This window comes from Raphanus sativus, chromosome 1 (assembly GCF_000801105.2).
Source record: "Raphanus sativus cultivar WK10039 chromosome 1, ASM80110v3, whole genome shotgun sequence".
NCBI classification, from domain to species: domain Eukaryota; kingdom Viridiplantae; phylum Streptophyta; class Magnoliopsida; order Brassicales; family Brassicaceae; genus Raphanus; species Raphanus sativus.
The window spans coordinates 16,246,169-16,268,129 of NC_079511.1; the positions used below are offsets into that span (position 1 = coordinate 16,246,169).

Consider the following 21,961-nt stretch of genomic DNA (forward strand, 5'->3'; position numbering starts at 1 on the left):
TAAATCATTAGCAGCAAATATTTTGAACATTAACCATATTTTAAATATGTTTATATTTTTTTATTATTTAAAAATATGAAAAATCATTTCCATTAACAGATTTTGGTGTGTTTTTACGTAATGGTTAATGACATTTAAATAAAGTTTAGTGGTTAAGAGAAAATATCTTTTAATATACAAATTGCCACTAATACCATTTTCATGATACCACTTTTCAAAAGTACACTAATCAATTTTACCATTAAAATTTTATAAGACAAAGTACTATCCTACCCCTATCCCTGATTTATTAAATCAAACATATTCTCTATTCTTCTTTGCGACTCCGACAACGAGAATTGACGATTCCGACGACGAGAATCGACGATACCGACGACGAGAATCGACGATACTAACGTCCGACGAGATCTGGTGCTCATCGCCACTCCGAGATCGTCTCGTTTAATCTTCACTACACCTGAAAAGAGAAGCCTCGTCGTGAAATCAACCGTCGGGGAGGTTTCCTTTCGCGAACCGAAGACATCGGGAGATAGCGAAGGAATTGAATCACTGAAACTCAAGTTACTGGTGAGTGAGGCTGATTCAATTAAAATTTGAAGAATCTCTTTTGTGATTATGATATTGTGCGGGTTGCAGAGTGTGATTTTGGGGTTAAACATAGGACTCGTGGCGAGTGTAGATGACCTACAAAGAGCTGAGATTTGATCAACTTACTGAACTCCAAGAACGGATTCAGCGTCGTATCACAAAGCTTGGACCACTAAAAAGCTCTCTATTTCGCTTGCGATGAGGATTCTATTAAAGGTTACTGTTCCATTTTTTTTTTTTAAATGGAAATTGTAAGAAGAAGCTAGAAGCTTGCAAGAAGAAAACAGAAGAATCTTACTCAGATGAATCAGCAGGAGACGATGACATTGAGGTCTTTTTTTCAAGAACTCATGTTTTTTTCTTATCACATCTCAGGTACTATTATGTGTTGCTGAACATAGGAAATCCACCTAAGCTCTTTGACTTGGACATTGACACTGGCAGTGACCTCACTTGGGTTCCGTGTGATGCTCCCTGCAACGATCCGTGTGATGCTCCCTGCAACGGTTGCACTAAGGTCACACCTTTTTGACTTTGCTTTTTTTAGTATGAGTGTGTGTCATACCATATCTTGAATCTCTATTGCTATCTCTTGCCCTTGCAGCCTCGTGATAGTCAGTACAAGCCCAATCACAACACTTTGCCTTGTTCCCACCTCTTGTGTTCTGGCCTTGACCTTCCTCAGAGCAAACCTTGTGATGACCCTGAGGATCAGTGTGACTACGAAATTGGGTATTCAGATCATGCATCCTCTGTTGGTACTCTCGTTTCTGATGAGTTCCCTCTCAGACTCAAAAATGGCTCCACTATGCATCCCCACTTGACCTTGGGTTAGTTTTCGAAATTCACAAGCTGTCGAAATCGCTTGTTATCATGATTCTTGAATGAGTTTCTTTTTGGTTGCACACTCTTGTGATTTCTTTTAGTAAAAACTATAAGACTGGACCAGCAGAGCTTCTCTTTAATGACAAGACCACATGTGTCAAAGGCATTAACTTTCATTTTCGATAGTGAAAGCTCCTACATTTACTTCAATTCCGAAGCATACCCGGCGATTCTTGATCTTGTAAGAGACAGTTTCAATTAGTTTTTGTGTGTTTAACCACGTCTTATGACTGATTTGGTGTGCCATGCATCTCTTGTAGATAAGAAAAGATTTGAAAGGGAAGCCTTTGAAGGACACAAGAGAAGATAAAAGCTTACCGGTGTGTTGGTAAGACAAGAAGCCTTCGAAAACAGTACATGATGTCAAGAAATACTTAAAGACGATTACTTTACGGTTTGGGAGTCGAAAGAAGGGTCAGCTGTTTCAGATTCAACCGGAGTCATATCTCATCATCACTGTGAGTCTCACATATGACCTGTATGTATCCAAAAAAAAAAATGACCTGTATGATCCATGGCTGAGAGTCTGAGACTGAGAGTTTGTGTGTTGTCTTTTTCAGGAAAAAGGAAACGTGTGTTTGGGGATTCTAAACGGAACTGAGATTGGGCTTCAGAACTACAGCATCATTGGGGGTAAGTAAAGAGATATTACCAAGTTTGTTTTATGTTTACTTTGACATCAAATGTCTTACGGCTATGTGTGTGTGTGTGTGTCTGTGTGTGTCTGTGTGATAGACATATCATTCCAAGGGATAATGGTGATCTACGACAATGAGAAGCAGATGATTGGATGGATTCCTTCAGACTGTGACAAGCTTCCCAAGTTCTGAATTCTGCTTTGCCTTTCTTTCTTGTTGTTGCTTCCATCAAAGCTATAATGCAGTTTATTCTTTCTGCCTTTTCTGTAAACAGTGTGGGTCGAGATGATGGAGGAAATTTGTCAGAGGAGGATGCTTATCCGAGAGGCTTTGGTTTGATAGGAGAGCTCTTCTCAGGAACTGATGCTTCTAAGAACAAGAAAGATAGAGAGCTTTGACACAAGAAAAGATAGAGAGTTTTATGAACCCTTTTAAATAGTTTTACAAACCTTTATAAATAGTTATATAAATATTTATATGGTTTTATAGACCTTTGTAATTTTTTATAAACTCTTCAAAACCCATTAAAACCTTTTATTAACCCTTAAAATCTTATATTATTTTTTTATAAATTCATTTAAACCCTTTATAAACTTTATAAACTCTTATAAATAGATTTATAAACTCTTATAAATGATTTATAAATTCTTATAAATTATTTTATAAACCCTTATAACTAGTTTTATAAATATTTTCAAGTGTTTTTATAAACTTTACAGATGACTTTATAAAAATTTATAAATAATGGTTCATAATTTTTTATAAACTATAATAAATTGTTTATATACAAAACTGTTTTTGTATATTCATATGATTGGTTTTATAAATCTGTATAAACACACATAAATAATTTTATTAATCATTATAAATACTTCCTTCTTGCAAACACAATTAATCCATCCAAGAATACATAAATAGATTGAAAGACAGATCATACCAAATGATGTATTTTTATGAATGATTTATGGACTTTATAAAGGCATGAAGAAACAAATTGTTTACATACCTTTTATAAAAGGTTTATAGACCCTTTATAAATGATTAATAAGCCGTTGTAAATAGTTTCTAAATTTTCTAAAAAAAATTATGAACTTTATAAATGTTTTATAAACTCTTATAAATTATTTATATAACTTTATAAATATTTTACAAACCTTATAAATTGTCTTATAAGCATTTCTCAATGGTTATGAACTCTTATAAATGATTTAAAGACCTTCTAACTGATTTCTTTTATAAAACATTTAGAAACTGTTTATAGACTTTATAAACTTCTTTATAAGCCTTTATAAATTGTTTATATACTCTTACAAATAATTTATAAACATTTAAAAATGATTTACAAACTTTATAAACTATTTTTATAAACTTTACAAAAGATTCATAGACTGTTATTAACTCTTATTGATTATTTATATATTCTTGTAAACCCTTATAAATTATTTTACAAACTCTTATAAATTATTTTATAAGCCTTTATAAATGGTTATAGATTCTTATGAATGATTTAGGGATTTTCAAATTGATTTGTAAACGTATATAAACCTTATAAATTGTTTATTAACTTTAATGTTTTCATAAGCATTTATAAATTGTTTATTAACATATAAATGGTGATAATGTACTACTTTTTCATACATTAAGCTTCTTTTGTGTTTGTTTAGTCACTATCAGTTTCTAATAACTAGTGTTTACATGTTTGTGAGTTTTCTCGAGTATTAAGTGGAGAAAGGCAAGAAAGTGACCTGGGAAAAAGTTGTGCCAATCCACCTGAAACATTCCTCTTGTGAGGCCTTATTATAATCATCTTCATTATTTAAAACGAAAATGTTTACAACTGACATTAAAACATGAGAAGATATTAAAAAAGAACACTGCAGATATTTAAATCATTTATAAGAGTTCATCTTCTCACTTATAAATAATTTAAAAATTAATTTATAAACACTTATAAATAAATGTATAAACTCTTATAAATAAATGTATAAACTCTTATAAATAGTTTATATGTTCTTGTAATAGTTTTACAAACCTTTATAAATAGTAATATAAATATTTATATGCGTTTTATAAACTTTATAGATTTATACAAGGTTGATACAAGGTTGATACAAGGTTTTATAAGCTCTTATAAATTTATAAATATTTTATAAATGGTTTTATAAGCCTTTATAAATAGTTATATAAATATTTATATATATATATATAAACTATTGATAAAGGTTTATAAATGATTCTAAATCTTCATAAATGGTTTATAAACATTTATAAATTATTTATAATCCTTATAAAGCATTATAAACTGATTTTATAAACTCTTATAAATGAACTATACTTTAATAATATATTAAGAAACGAGAAGCCAGTCACGATCAAGCTCGTGAGCATGGTTTAGAGCTGAGATGAAATTCGGGAGGAGAAGATTGTGTGGATCTATTAGGACAGATACGTCGGATACATAAGCTTAAGAGAGCTTCGAGCGTATACAAAGCTTATCCATAAACCAGCATTACAGAAACCAAACAGCAGACTAGTTTGGAGAGATATTAATACGTAACGTTGTTGGGCAGATTTCTGATGACGTTGCTCTTCATTCCCAGCTTAACACGCATCCTAGCTCCTCTTTTGTTCATCTCTCTCATCACCTTCATCCTCACTATATCCTCCTTTGACTGCACCGTTGCCAAACCCATGCTCTTTGTACCTGCGTTGTTTAACCATCCATTCAACAAATCAGATTCTAAAGAAAAGAGAGTAGAAAGAGAGTATCATCTCTGATGGGTCTCAAAAACAAACCTCATGGCTAAAGAGTTGACAATGCGTTTCTGAGAAGACGGTGGTGGCTTCTGTAGTAACGCATGAACTCTCGAGACCCAAGAGTCCTGGACGTTACTTTGTTCTCCCCTCTCTTGGTGATCACAAGCTCAGACCCACCAAATAGCTCTACCGTATTAGCTGATTCACCAGCTACAACCATCTGGTTTTCGCCTTCATTGGCGTAACTATACAAAAACACACACATTCAATATAAACAAACAGTTTCTATGATAAACAAGATACTAAAACAGAGGAAGAAGAATAGAGAGAGAGAAACCTGCTGCTGTAGTCATATAACTCTTCTAGCTCTGCATCTTCTTCGTCACCACCATCACCGTAATGCACTTTGCAGTGTACTCTTGGCTAAGAGGATTATCAGAAGACTTCTCTACATCTTCCAAATCAAGTCCTTGTACTTAGTGTGCGTAAGACCTGGCTTCTCCTCTTTCAGCCTTGGCATCTCAGCTTCTTCATAAGCCTATATCAATATACATCAATCCAATCGATTTTCCTACAATTAAACATCAAACACTAGTAAGTATAAACCTTAAAGGAAGCCTTGAGCCTCTTCTCTGGGTGGCGATCGACGAGGAGGCTATCCCCAACACTCATCTTCGCTAGCGACTCGTCAACGGTCCTCGCATCGATGACCGAATCATCCCTGAGAAAGTTGAACAGGAGAAGGATTCAACATCTGATCTCCGGCGTGTGAGAGAGAGACAGGCGGACTTACGGCTGATCTCCGGTGGGAAAATCAACAGAAATACAGAATCCCGAGAGAGAGTGTGAGGATAAGAATGAAGATCAAAGAGATAGGTCAAGGGGTGATTTGGTCATTTGACTATTAATGAGAAGTGTATTTATAAAAATGTCCTCCTTTTAAGTGTAAACATGAATTGTGGTACTACACAAAGTGTATTTATGAAATTTCCCCAATAAATATCCAGGTTTTTTTGGTCATTTGATAGATTATATTGATAATATTGGACTTGGAATCTATAATATAATGGGACAGTGTCTTCATTCCAGAAGCTAATGAAGCGACACGTCAGCATCAGGTGGGCCCCACTTCACTTTTTTTTTTCAAAACGAAATGGGTTTATGGAGTGGGCTGACTTAATGTGTGGGCTTATTGATTTGTGTGGACTTAATCTAATTGATATATGTGGACTTAATCTTAACGTCGTTTAGATTAGGGCATCTGCCGTCTTCCTCCTTATCACTCTCTAGCGATTCTAATAAGACAGCAAGATCGCAATCCTTCCGGAAGAAACGAAGTCGTTATGGAGCAAAACGATAAAAATGTGTAAATTGATCGAAAAATAGAAGACATGACCTTAAAATCAAGCAAGATAGGTAATGAATCAACATCTCCACAGGAACATCAATGATGTAGAATCTCACTCAGAAGTAGAATCTAAGTGTTTAAGCCTTATGAATCTTTTGGCTGCTCCGATCTGAAAGAATCTGCTTAGTCTTTTCCAGTACTCCAAAGAAAATAGAACCTCCAATACCTATCCACAATACCCTTGGACCCATCCCCTGTATAATACAGAGAGTCTCCAACTTGTCAGCAACTTTGCACAGATATGAGAAACATATACCCAAAAGTTTCCATCATGTTAACGCCTACTGAATGTGTTAAAAGTGCAGAAATGAATTTCACCTTCCACAAAGCTGATGACCCTTCTTCTCTTAATATCGTCTTAACGCAATCCGAGAACCCTTTATACTGATTTCCTGCGCCCTGCCAAATGTCAAAAAACGAAAAATGGAAATCCATCCAAGAAGAACAATGTTGTTCTTTCAGTATGTGTGTGTTCATTAGTTATGATGATAAGACTAAACCAATATTATGGTTTAAGAAAGCACGTGTATTAGTGTTGCTCCTATAATAGGGGAATTGTCTACGTGTGATGTTAGTGGGGATAGTAGAGTAGTTACTTGTTATTTAATGTATTTATAGATGTCGATGCATTTGAGATGAGATATGAAAAGAAAATTGAAGTAAACTTTGTGTTCTTGTTCTCTTAAGTTTTTGGGACCTATTATATGACATACCTGAACCATTAGCCTGGTTTTGATTACGTCCAGAGGAGTGGTCAAAACTCCAGTGACAGCACCAGCAACTGCACCAAGCACTGCGTTCTCTGGATCATTTAGATCTCTTCTCGCCTGTTCTAAACATATCGTTATCTTAACGGTCATAAGCTAGCAGAATTAGATGTTCAGATTCACTTAGCAACAAAAGCTTACAGCCAACTTGTATCCGATCCGTAACTGCTCATATACACAAAACTGAAGCGCGTCAAAAGGCAAATCTCGCAACAAGAAAGATCCGAATCCCTGAAATAAGATGGAGCGCTTTTATTGTTTGTTCATCTTACAAGATGTGATTAATTGAACGGCTAATTCAAAAATAAAAATAGTAAAACAGTTGAATTATAAATCAAGAAGTAACATATATATACCGCATACATGCCTCCGAATCCTTCTTTGGCTATAATAAGTCGAACAGCATCAGGTGCCGAAGCAAATTGTCCAGTTTGCATCCGCTGTTTAACAACCTGTTATAGTTTCCCATTAGATGATTTATACAAAGCATATAAAACCAATTCAGAATAATAAAAAGAAGATTACTTCGGTTGGTACACGAACAATAGATGAAACAGCACCTCCTAAAGCACCTGCAGCCTGATTCAAACTCACTAAGACTTATAATATATCAACAGAGTACATTAGATTCTAAGGGCATCTGTCTCAGATCAGTAAGTTTTGAACCTCATGTACAAAGCCTGAGAAAACATGCATCTTTATGCAAAAATAGTAGTCAGGCACTGATATTGATGCGTTATTGTAGGAGTCTTTTAAGTTTGTACATACCAAATGTGCAACCGCGCTAAACTTTTCAGGTAGAACTTTCAGCAGCTTCTGTTTGGTTGGTTCGTATACACCGAAAAATAAGGCAGAAGCACTACACATGAAGAAGAAAAAAGAACATTATTATAATGTGAAACAAGTGTCAGAAGCGTTTCAATCAAGTAAGAGCATGTCTTTTTCTTCTTCTTTCCTTTTTTGACTAAAATACTTACGGTAAGACACCAGCAAGGTTGCCACCAAGACCAGAGTATAACCCTTTCCATATAATCTGCCCTCCATCTCGAGCTACCTACCCCATGTGCCAAACAAACATACAGTTAGTAACTGAAAGTCAAACATTGGGGCTTCTCCATGCAAGCAAAGAAACATTCTACGCCGTAGTGAGACTCTTCCCACAACTGTGAAAAGGAGCTTATAGAAACGTACCTGGACTCGAGTTTTGATTGTATCAATTGGGTATAGAGCAGCTTCTACAACAAGACCAGCTAATCCTCCTGCTATTAGACTCTCTACAAACAACACAGTTCATCAGATTAAAAATAAAATTGGTATTTCTCTATAAACAGTCTCATTAAGATGTTGTTTTGCAACTGTACCATAAAGGAGACGCAAGAAATGGCATGGATCATCTTGTTTAACAAAGATTGTGCCACAACCATTGGTCTGCTTCTTGATAGGATTATTAATATTCTTGAATGCCAATTTATCTACGATTAGCATAAACATGAAGAGAATCAATTAAAAATGTATACTTTGCGACGAAACTGATTGTATTTAGAGAAGGCATGTGTTCACTAGACTTAGCCAATTTGTCTTAAAATTGTTTCTCAGGAGTTTGATCAAACCACTTTTAGTAATTTACAGAAGAAAAAGAGTAATGTTCTGTTTTGTTTTGTTTTGTTTTTTAGTGGTCAATCAAATTTAAATTCAGAACAGCGACGTCTTCAAATGGAAGCACAAAAAAAATAAACTTTGTGTCAAGATTCCACCAAAATGTAAATACAGAGCGAGCAAAGTATGAGAGGGAGATCGGGTTGAGTAGAAGGGGAAAATTTTACCAGGCAAAGCTGTCTGAGATCCTTCATCTCCGCTACTTGAAACAATGCCACGATCCATCTAATTACAAGAAATGCAAAAAAAAAACAAAAAACAAAAAAAAATGCGAAGAATCAAACGATAGATGGAAGATGAAGATCTAATCTAACTCCCAAAATTTACACAGCAACCGAGCGAGCGAGCCTAGAGCAACAGTGGCGGAAGTCTCACAGAGGGGTTTTCTAGTCAATAAACCCTCCTCGAAAAGCGGAAATTAATTATTCAAATCGAACCAGCCGGTTCGACCGGTCCTTTTAATCAACACCCTTTAAATTGTCTTTACAAAAAGAAAAATGGAATCGGATGTGTGTGTGTGTGTTGATTCTGAGTTCTGACAAAGTCACAAAAACATATCTCCAACAAAGGCACCAAGATAATAACACATGCCACACTTTCTTTGTCAATGGTATTCTTCAAAGAGAGAGTTTCTCTTCGTTTTCTCCAATAATAATATTTCCAGAATTAATTATCCTCACATCTGCAATCTTTTAGGTAAAGATTCGTATTCCCATTTCTTTTCTTCTTTATGGTCGATTTCAAAATTCAGCATGCACTGTATCAGGGAAACTTGTCCTTCTTTCAATCCTGCCCTCTGATTTGCTATCCATCCCTACCTTTTCGATATAAAATAACTTCACACCAGATATTTGTGTCTTTTAAAATTCAGTCTCTATATTTATTACACTGTTGAGAAATATCAAGTTGATCACGGTTTGGTCCTGGTCTTACAAGTCAACTTTTTAAAAGAAACATAGTAACTCGGACTTTTTGGAAGTCTAGGTATGATTGTGATTTGTATAATTACTTTTTAATCCTTTAAATATTTAGGGTTTTTAAGTTTTAAGACAATCAGTCAAATATAAATTTCTGCAGCATTTGTATTCTGGGTCATTTCAACTTCAACCTGTCTTTAAAATTAAAATCGAAACTGTCCCTCTCACTCTCGATCTTTGTTTTTTTTTCTGGTTTTCTTCGTAATCTGTAATAATTCCAAAATGTTTCGTAAAGCAGAGAGCTTCTGTCGTAGCTTCTTCAAGACATCACAGAACTTGAGGAGAGAGAAAAGAAATAATGGGCATAGGAAGAGGAGTGTTGGGTTTAATCCCAGTTTCATCACCAGACAGCCTACGGAAAGTACTTCAAACGCTTTCGGGAAAATGGGGAGACGTAGTGGAAGACCTCGAGAGGATTCAGGTGAAACCCATGAAAGGTGCAATGACTAACCAAGTTTTCATGGTGAATTGGCCCACTAAGGATAACAACTTTCACCACAGGAAGCTTCTTGTTCGCGTTTATGGCGACGGAGTCGATCGCTTCTTCGACAGGAAAGATGAGATTCGTACCTTCGAGGTTGTCTCTCGATACGGTCACGGTCCTAGACTCCTTGGTCGGTTTTCCGGCGGTCGGATCGAGGAGTTTATCCATGCACGGGTATGTTCCTCTGTAGCACTCCAGATTTCTTGCGCAATAATCCACTAACTAAACCTGATCTTAACTCCAAGCACATGATAGTGTTTGGTCTGATTTTAACTTTGAAGGAGATATCATTAACCCTTTTGTTGTAATTCTTCTTGGATATTTTGAATTTTGAGTCAATGTCGAACCGGAAAATACCAATTGAAGTATACCCGGTTTAGCTGTGTACTGGCTGAGATGCTGATGATAGTCATTTTGATTCATCAACATATGATTTGCGTTAATCTATGTAAAGTGCATTTTTATGATTTTTTTAACAGACTTTATCGACCGTTAATCTATGTAAAGTGAATTTTTTATGATTTTTTGAACAGACTTTATCGACCGTTGATCTACGTGATCCGCAACTATCTGCTCTTGTTGCGGCCAAGCTAAGAGAATTTCATGGTATTAAGGTCCCTGGTGATGGAAATGTACTCCTTTGGAATAGGATGAGGTAACTAATCTTTGTGATTTTCCGTACTAAAGTGGTCAAATCAATAACATAAATCTTTTTAAAAAAAACAGGAATTGGCTTGGACAAGCCAAGAGTCTGTGTACACCTGAAGATTCAGCGGAGTTTGGTCTAGACAACATTGAAGCTGAGATCAACTTGCTGGAACATGAGCTGCAATATGAGTATAAGAATCAGGAGATTGGGTTTTGTCACAATGATTTGCAGTATGGTAACCTCATGGTTGATGAAGACACCAATGCCATTACTATCATTGTAAGTTGTTTCTCATTACCCTTACAAAAAAATATCATCATCACGCATTAACTAACCTGAGTTTCTATAACAGGACTACGAGTACGCTAGTTATAACCCAGTTGCATACGACATAGCAAATCACTTCTGTGAAATGGCTGCAAATTACCATTCTGACACTCCCCATATCTTGGATTATTATTCTCTATACCCAGGTATTCACTAGCGACTAGTTTTTCTTTACTTCTCAGTGGTTCTGACTTCTTACCGATTGGTTTTGGGTTGCAGGAGAAGAAGAACGGAGGAGATTCATACATAACTATCTCAGATCTTCAGGTTAGTTTCTCAAGGAATCATAGTTCCTTCTTCTTTTAGTCATAAGTGGACCAATGCGCTTGGTTATTTTGTTAGGGGAGGATCATAGAGAAGAAGACATAGAACAGCTCTTGGAAGATGCTGAGAAGTACACATTGGCAAGCCATCTCTTCTGGGGATTATGGGGAATCATCTCTGTAAGATCTTTTCCTTTTTCCAGGCCTGATATAATGTTACCAAACCAAATAAGAAAAATGTTCTGAAATGTGAATGTCATTGTGCAGGGACATGTGAACAAGATCGATTTCGATTACGCTGAGTACTCAAGACAGAGATTCAAACAGTACCGGCTTCGAAAACCCCAGCTCTTGCGATCCTTTTCCTGTAAGACGTACGAATAACTTGTTTTAAACACAAAAATGTTGTAACTAAAAGTTGTTACCAAATCTATCCAATTTCTAAAAATCAATGAAGAAGTCAAGCTTAGAAGTTAGAAGTTGATGTAAGCACCGAGCTGTCAAGGACTTAAACAACCCTGATGGACAGATTGTTTTTCGAACTACTACCACATTAATCTCTGCCTTAGACCTTTGGGAGTTTCGAGTCTATCTTGAGATTCATGTTGGAGTCCCCTTGGACCAATGGCAGCTGGTTGAGTTCATTAACCTCCGACTCTTCTGTATGTGGGATTAGAGTTTTTTTTTGTTGTAATTACTATAAGACTTTGGTTTTATCCTTTAAGGTTGTTTGATAGCAAGAGCTGGAAATTTTCTTAATCCCCTTGATGCCCTAAGGAGTGGAGAACTTGACTGCCTGATAGAAAGTGGAAGGGATGTTTCTCATATCGTGGATCCAAGGACATCACTTTATCTATGTTGTAGTAAGAATGTTGCTTGTGTCAACTTCTTGTTTTTTTTTTATCTGAAAATACTTTGTAATCTCCTTCTGTGTCTCTGGTTTTTCCCTTTGTTCCAAAATTAAGATCTGGCTCGTGGTGTTTTCTTAACTATGACTAGCTAAATGGTTATTCCAATATTGAATGATTTCATAGGTTTTACTTACTAGGATAGCAAGTGTGAAGGTTGGTAGCATCTCTGTTTTGGGACCAGTGACTTTAGGAGCTGGTGTTGTTCCGAGATTTGATCATCTCACATGCTTGTAATGAGGCTGCTTCTAGACATTGCTCCTCAACGTTTCTTCCTCTCTCTCAACTTCTATATCCTCTGACTCCTTATTATGCCATGTATACTCTCTTTTGGAAAAACACAAGTGCATCATATTAGAAATAAAAATCTCAGAGATTCGTTTAGCTAGATTATCCTTAGATGCATCAGTTTGATTTCTATTATGTGGTAAGTCTCCACTGGTCTAGTCGGACAAACTATAGCATAATGACCTCTTAAATGACATCTATTACAAGTTATGCTAGCTAACTTTGAAAGTTCGGAAGACTTACAATGCACACTGTTTTTCCTTGTGGATCAATATTCTTCTTAATTTTTGCTTGTGCTTCGGAGTTTGGGGCTCTTCCTTTGTTGGAGTAGTAGGCCACGTATCTGCCTTATTTTTTTATCTAGTTGTAAAACTCCTTTAAATAACTAACAAGTTTTTTTGAGGTCTGATCTTCTGTAGAGAACTCATCTTCTATTGAGTTCCTGTCTTGAGTGGAACTATTTCATTAGCATGGTTTCTGCTGATATAGTTTCTGGACATGATCTTCTTTCGATTGGTCTTTGGCTTTTGTATTCTTGCTAAGATCCATCTTGCCATTCTTCAACATCTTGATCTGATTCATGGGCGGTTCTGAAAACCAGTCTCTTCACCTTTGTGATGTTCTCATGGTTATGTTTCTTCCTCTGATCCAAACTCTGTTTCTCCATTGAAACAATGTCTATGCTTCCTTGATTCTCCTCAGGCCATATTTCTTCTTGCCAAACTTCCTCTTCTTCATGTGCTTGTTCAATCCAAGTCAATCAATCTCCTAAATCTTACCTCATACTCATCATTTCTTTCCTCAAGAGTGCATGACTTGAACACATGCATCTATTTCATTAGAGGTCTCTTCTTCAGCATAAGACTCTTTCTTCTTGAGGGTAATTACAATCACTCTTCCTGCCATTATTGGCTCTCATGGTCTTCCTCTCAATGATCTTCCTATTCAGTTTCTTCTCTGTACCAATTAATGGAGCTGGTGTCATCTTGGTAAGGGTCTGGGGCTTATGGTTCATGATCTCCACCATCTGGATCTTCTTCAAAGTCTGGGCAGTCTTTTGTCCATTGATCATCTAAATAGTCATCATCCTCATCAGACATGTATTGATCATCCTGCCAAGGTTTTTTTTTCTTCCAATGTGCCTTAAAAGATGCAAATTATGCAATGAGAACATCAAAGGAATACATAACACCTGAACCAAATTTAAATTAAACTACATTATATGTTGTATGAAAGATGCAAATCCGAAATGCAATAAAACGGGAAATATATTTATATGCTTGGACAGCATATGTAAACTGTGCTTTAAAAATGATTTTCTTTGGTTTTAAAATGCAATTCTAAATGCTATGCTGCTGATTAGCCACCAGCGAGGTGGTCGAGACGGACCGAGTCTTGGCCTTCCCCAAGTGGTTGAGACGGTTGGATCTTTGTTTTCCGAAAATTATTTGTTGAAGAGATTGGATCTTCTAATTTGAGAACTTTTTAAAAAAATTATATGGAAAATTTTGTTCTTAGAAATATTTTCCAGGGATTTTTAGGTATTGATTTCATCATGACTAATTTTGTCCCCAACAATTTCAATCAATAAATACAATTAAGTAAAAAGAAAAGAAAATCAGTAATCAAGAAAACAAACTCAATGTGGTTTATTAATTTGGATAAGTTCGGAAAATAAAGACAGATACATAGCAATCATACATACGTTTATTTTTCTAGATTCCAACAGAAGCACATATAGAAACGAACAAGAAGATAAACACCTTTGTTACGATCTTCCGTACGTCAAATGTTTTCGAACGAATGATGCTGCTTTCAAATGGAGAGGACGAATATGTTGGTGTTGGCATAGGTGGCATGTATTCTACTGTTGACTTCCTTATAAAGATTGCCACACATACGAGTGTAATGATCGCTCCTGTTATCATTTTTGCTGCAAATAATTTTTAAAACAAATACTCCATCTGTTTCATAATACTTGATATTTTGACTTAGTGCACAAAGATTAAGAAAACTAGATTTTTCTAAAAAAAATTATTTTAAAAAATTACTTTAGAATCAATTAACCAATAATAAAAAAGACAATAAAATCTAATTGGTTGAACAGTTTCCAATAAAGTTAAAGTTAACCTTAAAATCTCAAAACATCATCTAATTTGAAACAAAATTATCCTTCTAAAACATCAATTATATTGAAACGGAGGGAGTAATATATTATGTTGGTTATGAAGTATGTGCAAAATTTATGTATTTAATTAAAAACTAAATAGAGAAACTGAACATATGAAATGAAAACATCCCAAATTTGCCGATTATATACTAGTTATGATGAGCAATATGTCTCGGGCCATAGATGCAAATTACATCCCGAATTTGCCGATGTATATTTTTAACTAATATTTAATGTTTTACTATTTATTATCAATTGCAAAATTAACCTACTCAAATTTCTGGTGACAGCGAAAACATTTCATATAACAGTAAAAAAGACTTGTCGAGAAATTTTTTTTATAACAAATTAAATCTTCAGATTACTGTTTTTTTTTTGGATAAAACAGATTACTGTTTATGGTCTTTTTAAACAAAGAAAAGTTAGAAAACTTCAAAAAAATATTCTATGAAAAAATTAAAAGAAAATTATAAAACTAACATATACATTAATTAGAAGACTTCTCCAAAAAACTTATCGATAGAGAAGAATTCCAAAGAAATCTTTTTCGCAAAACAGATATGAAAAATTGAAAGATCATTCTTAGATCTGTAAAGGTCACGTTTAACTTCTCCATGCACACATAACTTCTTAATGAAAGTTCTCTACACGTTTCTTGACCAAGTGTGTTTAAGAAATATTGAAATCAAAGAGTTGGAATTTGGGATGAAATAAGAGAGGAAGTGAAAGAGAAATGATTTGTTTGTGTGTAAAAAGTTAGAATATAAAGATGTAAATGTTGATTTTCAGTACATTTAGTTTTTGAAATTGATTATTCATAGTGGTTGGTATATTGACGATAATGATAATGTTGTAAATAAAAAAGAAAGATAGGAATAATTGAATAAAACAAACATTTTTGAAAAGAGAAATAATGGTATTTTCGTGAATGCCCTGAACTTTTAGGATGAATAAAAAAATAAAAAATTCAAAAAATCGTAGATTACTTTTGCATTTGACTATTTATATTGTAGTTGCAAAAATCCATTCTTACTTTTTGTTTGAAATGTGTTTGATAAAACATGAAAAAATATCATAAATGGATATTCCTGTTTTTGTTATTATAATTATTTCTATTCTTTACAGGTTGTGTATTTTGGATTATAATATGTATTATTCATTAAAATATTTTTTGATAGCGTGTTAATTATCAAATGCTTATTAGATTAAAATAAATAATTAATTAAAAAGGAATTATACATTTTAAAATGTTTTATCAATATGTTTAGTATAAAATAAAAATAAAAAGATACAGTAGTTAATAAATAAATTTAAAAATTACGAATAGATGTCAAATTTTTAGACAACCTCCTGATGGGTGGCATCATGAGAAGATATAACATTCTACGTTGGGTATATAGTTCTTTTTGTGGTTGATTTTGCTTTATTTTATCATGTTTTTGCCTTAAAACTTCTTGTTGTAACAATATTAAGCTTCAGTCTCGTTGTGGTTAACGAAATATCATAATACAATTGATGAAATGGTAATGTGCCTATGTTTTGATATACAAATGAGTAAATTTTTTAGTCGAAAATTATGTATAAATAATACTTAAATAAAACTATCATTAAATCTTAACAGTTTTGTTATAATTTACTGAAAATAAATAATTAAATAGTACAATATTAAAATATTATTATACCATAAATCTAGATATTAAATCAAATTACTTATCCAAATTATTATTTTGAACTGAAAACTTTACATTTATTATAAATTTAATACTATAATTAAATTTATATTTTATTATTTTTGATTAACTATATTAATTTCTTAGTTCATAATATAAAAATGATAAATACTTTATATTCTTTTAAGTTTATTTACGTGTACTTAAATGATATAGATGATAAATAAAATTCCATATTCATTTCAAACTAATAAATAAAAGTATATATATTCAAAACATAATATTAATATTAAAATAATGTGGAATACATATAAATGATAGTATTGACTATAAAATATTTAATATAAAATAAAATAAAATTTTAAAATATAAAATATACATATATTAGTATTATCCAATTTATTATTTTTACTATTTGTTAAGAAATTATTTTAAATAATTATTTATAATCTTAATTATTAGTTTTTTTAATTAAAATTGAATTATTGAGTAAAAGGTATTTATGGACTACCTGATGTTTTGTTTTAATAATTTCTCCAAAAAAATAAGAGAGTAAGAAATATTGGAGATTTCTTAAACTTTAATTTTTTTTTTTGCTGAAACGTCAAATTGGGGTGTTTTAGTTGATGATGTGCTTTCATGAGAAAAAGTGTTTATATATATATTTAAAATTAAGACAAATAAATTTTTGGTATTCTATATTGATTAAATTTAATAGATTTAGCTTTTAACTCTTTTATTATATTATTTTTATACTTTAGTATCAATGATATGTATCCTAGAATACAAATATATGTTCAGCTGTAATCCGGTAAAAATAAAAAATTCTGGAACTAAATATAAGAAATGATTTTTTTTTGAAGAAACAACAAATTTACAATACAATTTTGTTTGTGTATATAAGATTTATCATTTATCTTAATTCTGTACATAATAATTATTAACTTGTGATTTTAACTGGATCAAATGGTCATATATAATTTCTCAAAAATTCAAAATTCTATAATCGTATAAAGGCATTTCATTTTTGCAATGGTACAACTTGACCTCAGAAAAATTTATTAGTCTGTCCGATATTAATTTATAGAGTTCATACTACAATGAGAATTGATTTTTTTGTTCATAACGGAGTTATCAAAAAAGTACTTCCTTTGATATTTTCCTGATTTGAAGAAGCTGTATATATTTTGTTTTAAAACTGATGAAAACTAATAAGAAGGGTAGATAGAAAAACTATCATGGAAACACTAGTGTTCTTGTTTTCTTATATGTTTTGGGTTGGGACCTAGCAGGCTATCTAGTCTTTCCAAAATTCTTTTTCTACAGCAAATGTAGTAGCTTACTTCTAAATTCTAATATAATTTTGTTCAGGTGAATTTATATTAGACAATATACAAACTACATATGTTCGAAAGACTAGTGAACAAATTATGACAAGATAACATAATAAGCAAGATGTATCATGGGGAATAGGCTTTGTTTTTTTTTTTTTTGCAAAAAAAGGTTAAACTCAGATTTATTAAAGACACAGACCTAACCTCCGGGTGGAGATACAGTCCACGGATAGATCCTTTCCTGGACGTTCAAATGAGCCGAAAACAATAGTCCATATCCGTGTGGCCGGTGAAGTTTGAATCCGGGTTCGCCGTATTGGATTTTTAATTCTCTCAAGGGTTAAACCCATGAATAGACTTTGTTAACTGGAGGTGTAAATGGACTGTAAGGGATCTTCCCTTATAATTTATTTTTTCGATTATCTTCTCCTATTGCATTAGAGCGAATGGTTTTGTCAACGAGATATAGACTCATAGTTATAGCGTCTATTATGTTCAACTCTAGATGAAACGGTAGTAAGGCTGCAGTTTACAAATAAGTGGTACTCGAGCCGGAAGTTAAACCAGAGCGATATTAAAAATGAGAATCGCGTTGATCGATTTGATGGCAAAAGTGATTATCGAGTTGAAGAATGTGTTAATCAAAGAACCTAAGGAGCTCGCATAACATGTAATGTACGGTCGCATACCTGATTTGTTCTTCCGTATTCTCCCACATGCTCTCGCTACAAACATAAAGAGCACAGCAAAACCGAGAAATGCAGCTCTTTCCATCATCTTGAGTCCTAAAATAACAAAAGAAAGGCATCAAATTTACACAGTGGCGGATCTATGAACAATTTTTATCTAGGGCAAGACTATAAAACAGTACTAATATATTGACAAATTGAAATTTTCAATAGGGGCATAACAAAAAATTTATAGAAAATTAAGCTAACTAAAATAAATCATGGTGAGCATGCCCCACCCGCTCACAACATAGCCTCGCTACTATACACTTTTTATTTATTTAGGTGATGTTATTCAATAATGTATTTTAATAGATTTTAAATCTAAACACAATCTTGGATTGTTATTCGAGAAATTCTTGGGTTCACCCCTAGAGTGAACCTTTAGGTTTACCCAACCAATAAGATTTCGTTATTTCATATTCAGTATCTCTTAAAAAAAGGAAACAAAATATTGTCAAACTATATTAATATTTTTAAACTAAAAAATAAAACTAATAAAATTAATATTAATTGCAAACAAAAATATGTTTTAGAAAAATATATTTTTAATATCATCATCCAAAAACTAAACCCTAAACCCTGAATATTAAACCCTAAATCCCTGGGTAAACCCTAAACCCTTTAGTATTTATGATTTACCCAATGGTTTAGGGTTTACCCATGGATTTAGGGTTTAAGATTTAGGGTTTAGGGTTTAGGGTTTACCCAAGGGTTTAGGATTTAGTATTTATGATTTACCCAAGAGTTTATGATTTACCCAAGGGTTTAGGTTTTACTATTTAGGGTTTAGGGTTTAGTGTTTTGCTGATTTTGTTAAAAATATTAAAAAACAAATCCAAAGATTTAAGATTTATCCAAGGGTTTACCATGGATTTAAGGTTTATGATTTAGGGTTTAGTGTTTTGCTGACGGTATTTTAAATATAAAATCTTTTTTTTTGCGACTACTATTATTTTCTATTTATTTTTTATTTTAAAAACCTAATAAAACTTGACAATATTTTATTTCTTTTTTTAAAAGATACTGAATATGAAATAACGAAATTCTATTGGTTGAGTGAATCTAAAGGTTCACTCTAGGGGTGAACCCAAGTATTTCTCTTGTTATTCAAATGATGATGAGTTATTTTTGGATTCACCCCCTAGGGTGAACCTAAAGGTTCACCAACCAATAGAAAATTGTCATTTTAGATTTAATATCTTTTAATTAAGAAAACAAATAACTTGTCAACTTATATTCTTTTTTCAAAATAAAATTTAAAAATAAATAAAAATAGTATATAAAAACTAATTAAAAAAAATTAATGTTGTCAACAAAACACTAAACCCTAAACTCTAATCCTAAACCCTAAACCCTTGGGTAAACCCTAAACCCTTGGAAAAACACTAAACATGTAGTCAACAAAATACTAAACCCTAAACTCTAATCCTAAACCCTAAACCCTAGGATAAACCCTAAACCCTTGGGTAAACCCTAAACCCTTGGGTAAACCCTAACCCTTGGAAAAACACTAAACATTTGGATAAATTCTAAACTATAAATTAAACACTAAACTCTAAATCTTATAAATAATTTTTTTTAATAATCTTTTTTGAGAACTATTGTTATTTTTATTTGTTTAATCTTTTTTATTTATTTTAAAAGCATAATATAATTTGGCAAGTTATTTTGTTTCATTAATTAAAAGATATTAGATTTAAAATAACAACTTTCTATTGGTTGGTGAACCTAAAGGTTCACCATAGGGGGTGAACCCAATAAAAAGTCAATGATGATTCTAAATGATATTTTAAAATCTAATGTTTATTCAGTGAATAATTTAAATTCAAATTTTACAATTTAGTGTTATTCAATTTTCAAAGATTTTAAAATTCTTTTTTATTTAAAATTGATTTCAAATCATTCTCTATGGATTCTTATGAATAAATGAATGAATTCAAAATCCAAGGTCTACTGCATAGATTTTAGAATCCATTAACTTAAAATCTTAAAATTTGATAGATTATAAAACATTAACAACTGATTTGAAATCAGGGACCCCCTTAAACACATCTACACGCTGTAGTTGATAAGTTTCAAATGATTATTCAACTTTGGAAAAATGGACGAACCTAGTTGATAATTTTTCTTGTAGAACTCGCTTTTCCTAAATTCTCGTATGCATAGAAACACATGAACAAGTAGAAGAACTGCTCCCATCATCGTCACTCCTAAGAACAATAACAAAATTGAGATACTCTGATCGTATACCGTTCTTATGTGTATTTACATATATCATCAAAAAACCTTACCTTTTTTGTACGTAGACTGGATCTGGTTCCATCTCTGCATTCTTACCCATAATATTGGAATAAGAGCCAGGGTTGCTACGTCAACGCCTACACTGGATCCTAATTCCAAATCCATTCGCTTTTGTGTTTAATCGCCAATTTGGTTTGTCTTGTCTAATGTGAATGCTTTATTTATGAAGAGCCCATGGAGGTAGGAGCAGACACGGAGCGGATATCCGAAATTTTAAAGATATCTGTGATCCGATTCGGCCCGCGCGAATAATTTATTTTTTGATTCGATCTAAATTACGGATATTCGGTATTATGGATATCCGTAAATATCAATATATTTTACCGGATATTCGATTCGATCCGTTGATCCAGTAAAAAATAATAATTTTTTTTTTGAAAAATATTATAAGAAAAGGAAAAATTTTAATATAAAATAATAAGATTTCAGTACAAATTATTTAAAAACTACATACTTTTATAACATTTAATGACCAAATAATTAATTTAGTGGATAAAATAACTAAAAATCTATTTAGAGATATAAATTATATATAATTTTACATATAAATGTATATGCATATGTACACTACGGATCGGATATCCATTCTTTTAAAAATGAGTATTTGTGATTTGCTCCTTATTTGATGGATACTGAATTTTAGTATTTGCTTCGATTCGTAAAGTTAAGGATATTCGGATTTTTCGGATCGAATTGGAACGAATTACGGATCGAATCAAATTTCATGGATATTTTGTCCACCCCTACATGGAGGTACATATAAGAGTAATTCTTGGGTTCACCCCATAGAGTGAATCTGTAGGTTCACCAACCAATAAAAATTCATTTTCCATATTTAGTATCTTTAAAAAAAATAAACGAGATATTTTCAAGTTATATTATGTTTTTAAAATATTTTTAAAAAAATAATATATAGTAGTTGCAAAAAATATTTTCTTTTAAAAAATACCATCAGCAAAACACTAAACCCCTAAATCCTAAATCTTTAGTAAACTCTAAACCCTTGGTAAACCTTAAACCCTTGGAGACATCCTAAATCCTTAAATCTTTTCAAAATATTTTTTAACACATTCAGCAAAACACTTAACCATAACCCCTAAATACTAAACTATAAACCTTTAGATAAACTCTAAACACTTAGATAAATCTTAAACCATATA

The 21,961-nt window shown here is 32.5% G+C and overlaps 3 protein-coding genes and 1 pseudogene across 5 annotated transcripts; 2 read left to right on the forward strand and 2 right to left on the reverse strand.

The window, feature by feature from the left end:
* The first annotated feature begins 890 nt into the window (after positions 1 to 890).
* LOC108846643 (aspartic proteinase Asp1-like) lies at positions 891 to 2,509 on the forward strand (annotated as a pseudogene).
* Positions 2,510 to 6,223: 3,714 nt separating this feature from the next.
* LOC108833297 (probable S-adenosylmethionine carrier 2, chloroplastic) lies at positions 6,224 to 9,147 on the reverse strand. 2 transcript variants are annotated; one of them, XM_056986725.1, is made up of 12 exons: positions 9,014 to 9,147; positions 8,867 to 8,924; positions 8,405 to 8,515; positions 8,235 to 8,317; positions 8,021 to 8,097; positions 7,812 to 7,902; positions 7,569 to 7,622; positions 7,400 to 7,495; positions 7,185 to 7,274; positions 6,990 to 7,103; positions 6,595 to 6,675; positions 6,224 to 6,470 (listed from the first exon to the last, which is right to left on the reverse strand). In XM_056986725.1, the coding sequence occupies exons 2-12, from the start codon at positions 8,922 to 8,924 to the stop codon at positions 6,354 to 6,356; spliced, it is 972 nt and encodes a 323-aa protein (XP_056842705.1). In that variant the 5' UTR covers positions 9,014 to 9,147; the 3' UTR covers positions 6,224 to 6,353. The 2 variants fall into 2 exon arrangements, with proteins under 2 accessions (XP_056842705.1, XP_018462260.1); XM_018606758.2 differs by having other exon boundaries at positions 8,867 to 9,070.
* Positions 9,148 to 9,257: 110 nt separating this feature from the next.
* Positions 9,258 to 12,417, forward strand: LOC108833209 (probable choline kinase 3). 2 transcript variants are annotated; one of them, XM_056986717.1, is made up of 8 exons: positions 9,258 to 9,395; positions 9,915 to 10,334; positions 10,694 to 10,815; positions 10,887 to 11,088; positions 11,162 to 11,282; positions 11,356 to 11,403; positions 11,479 to 11,579; positions 11,667 to 12,417. In XM_056986717.1, the coding sequence occupies exons 2-8, from the start codon at positions 9,975 to 9,977 to the stop codon at positions 11,781 to 11,783; spliced, it is 1,071 nt and encodes a 356-aa protein (XP_056842697.1). In that variant the 5' UTR covers positions 9,258 to 9,395; positions 9,915 to 9,974; the 3' UTR covers positions 11,784 to 12,417. The 2 variants fall into 2 exon arrangements, with proteins under 2 accessions (XP_056842697.1, XP_056842698.1); XM_056986718.1 differs by lacking the exon at positions 9,258 to 9,395 and adding an exon at positions 9,544 to 9,683.
* A 5,910-nt stretch (positions 12,418 to 18,327) lies between these two features.
* Positions 18,328 to 20,918, reverse strand: LOC108846653 (uncharacterized). The gene is made up of 3 exons (XM_018619865.2): positions 20,792 to 20,918; positions 20,612 to 20,710; positions 18,328 to 18,554 (listed from the first exon to the last, which is right to left on the reverse strand). Exons 1-3 carry the CDS (start codon positions 20,904 to 20,906, stop codon positions 18,328 to 18,330), a joined length of 441 nt encoding a protein of 146 aa, XP_018475367.2. The 5' UTR covers positions 20,907 to 20,918.
* Between the last annotated feature and the right edge of the window lie 1,043 nt (positions 20,919 to 21,961).

What these genes read in the sequence shown, in the direction of transcription:
- LOC108833297 (XM_056986725.1), bottom strand. Translation starts at nt 8,924, where the DNA reads ATGGATCGTGGCATTGTTTCAAGTAGCGGAGATGAAGGATCTCAGACA. An exon ending in TTGTTCGTGTACCAACCGAA is followed by an intron (nt 7,496 to 7,568) that starts GTAATCTTCTTT and finishes AAACTATAACAG; the next exon opens with GTTGTTAAACAGCGGATGCA. An exon ending in GGATCGGATACAAGTTGGCT is followed by an intron (nt 7,104 to 7,184) that starts GTAAGCTTTTGT and finishes TGTTTAGAACAG; the next exon opens with GCGAGAAGAGATCTAAATGA.
- LOC108833209 (XM_056986717.1), top strand. Translation starts at nt 9,975, where the DNA reads ATGGGCATAGGAAGAGGAGTGTTGGGTTTAATCCCAGTTTCATCACCA. An exon ending in AGGAGTTTATCCATGCACGG is followed by an intron (nt 10,335 to 10,693) that starts GTATGTTCCTCT and finishes TTTTTTGAACAG; the next exon opens with ACTTTATCGACCGTTGATCT. An exon ending in GATTATGGGGAATCATCTCT is followed by an intron (nt 11,580 to 11,666) that starts GTAAGATCTTTT and finishes GTCATTGTGCAG; the next exon opens with GGACATGTGAACAAGATCGA.
- LOC108846653 (XM_018619865.2), bottom strand. Translation starts at nt 20,906, where the DNA reads ATGGATTTGGAATTAGGATCCAGTGTAGGCGTTGACGTAGCAACCCTG. An exon ending in CCAGTCTACGTACAAAAAAG is followed by an intron (nt 20,711 to 20,791) that starts GTAAGGTTTTTT and finishes TATTGTTCTTAG; the next exon opens with GAGTGACGATGATGGGAGCA. An exon ending in CAAGAAAAATTATCAACTAG is followed by an intron (nt 18,555 to 20,611) that starts GTTCGTCCATTT and finishes TTGTTATTTTAG; the next exon opens with GACTCAAGATGATGGAAAGA.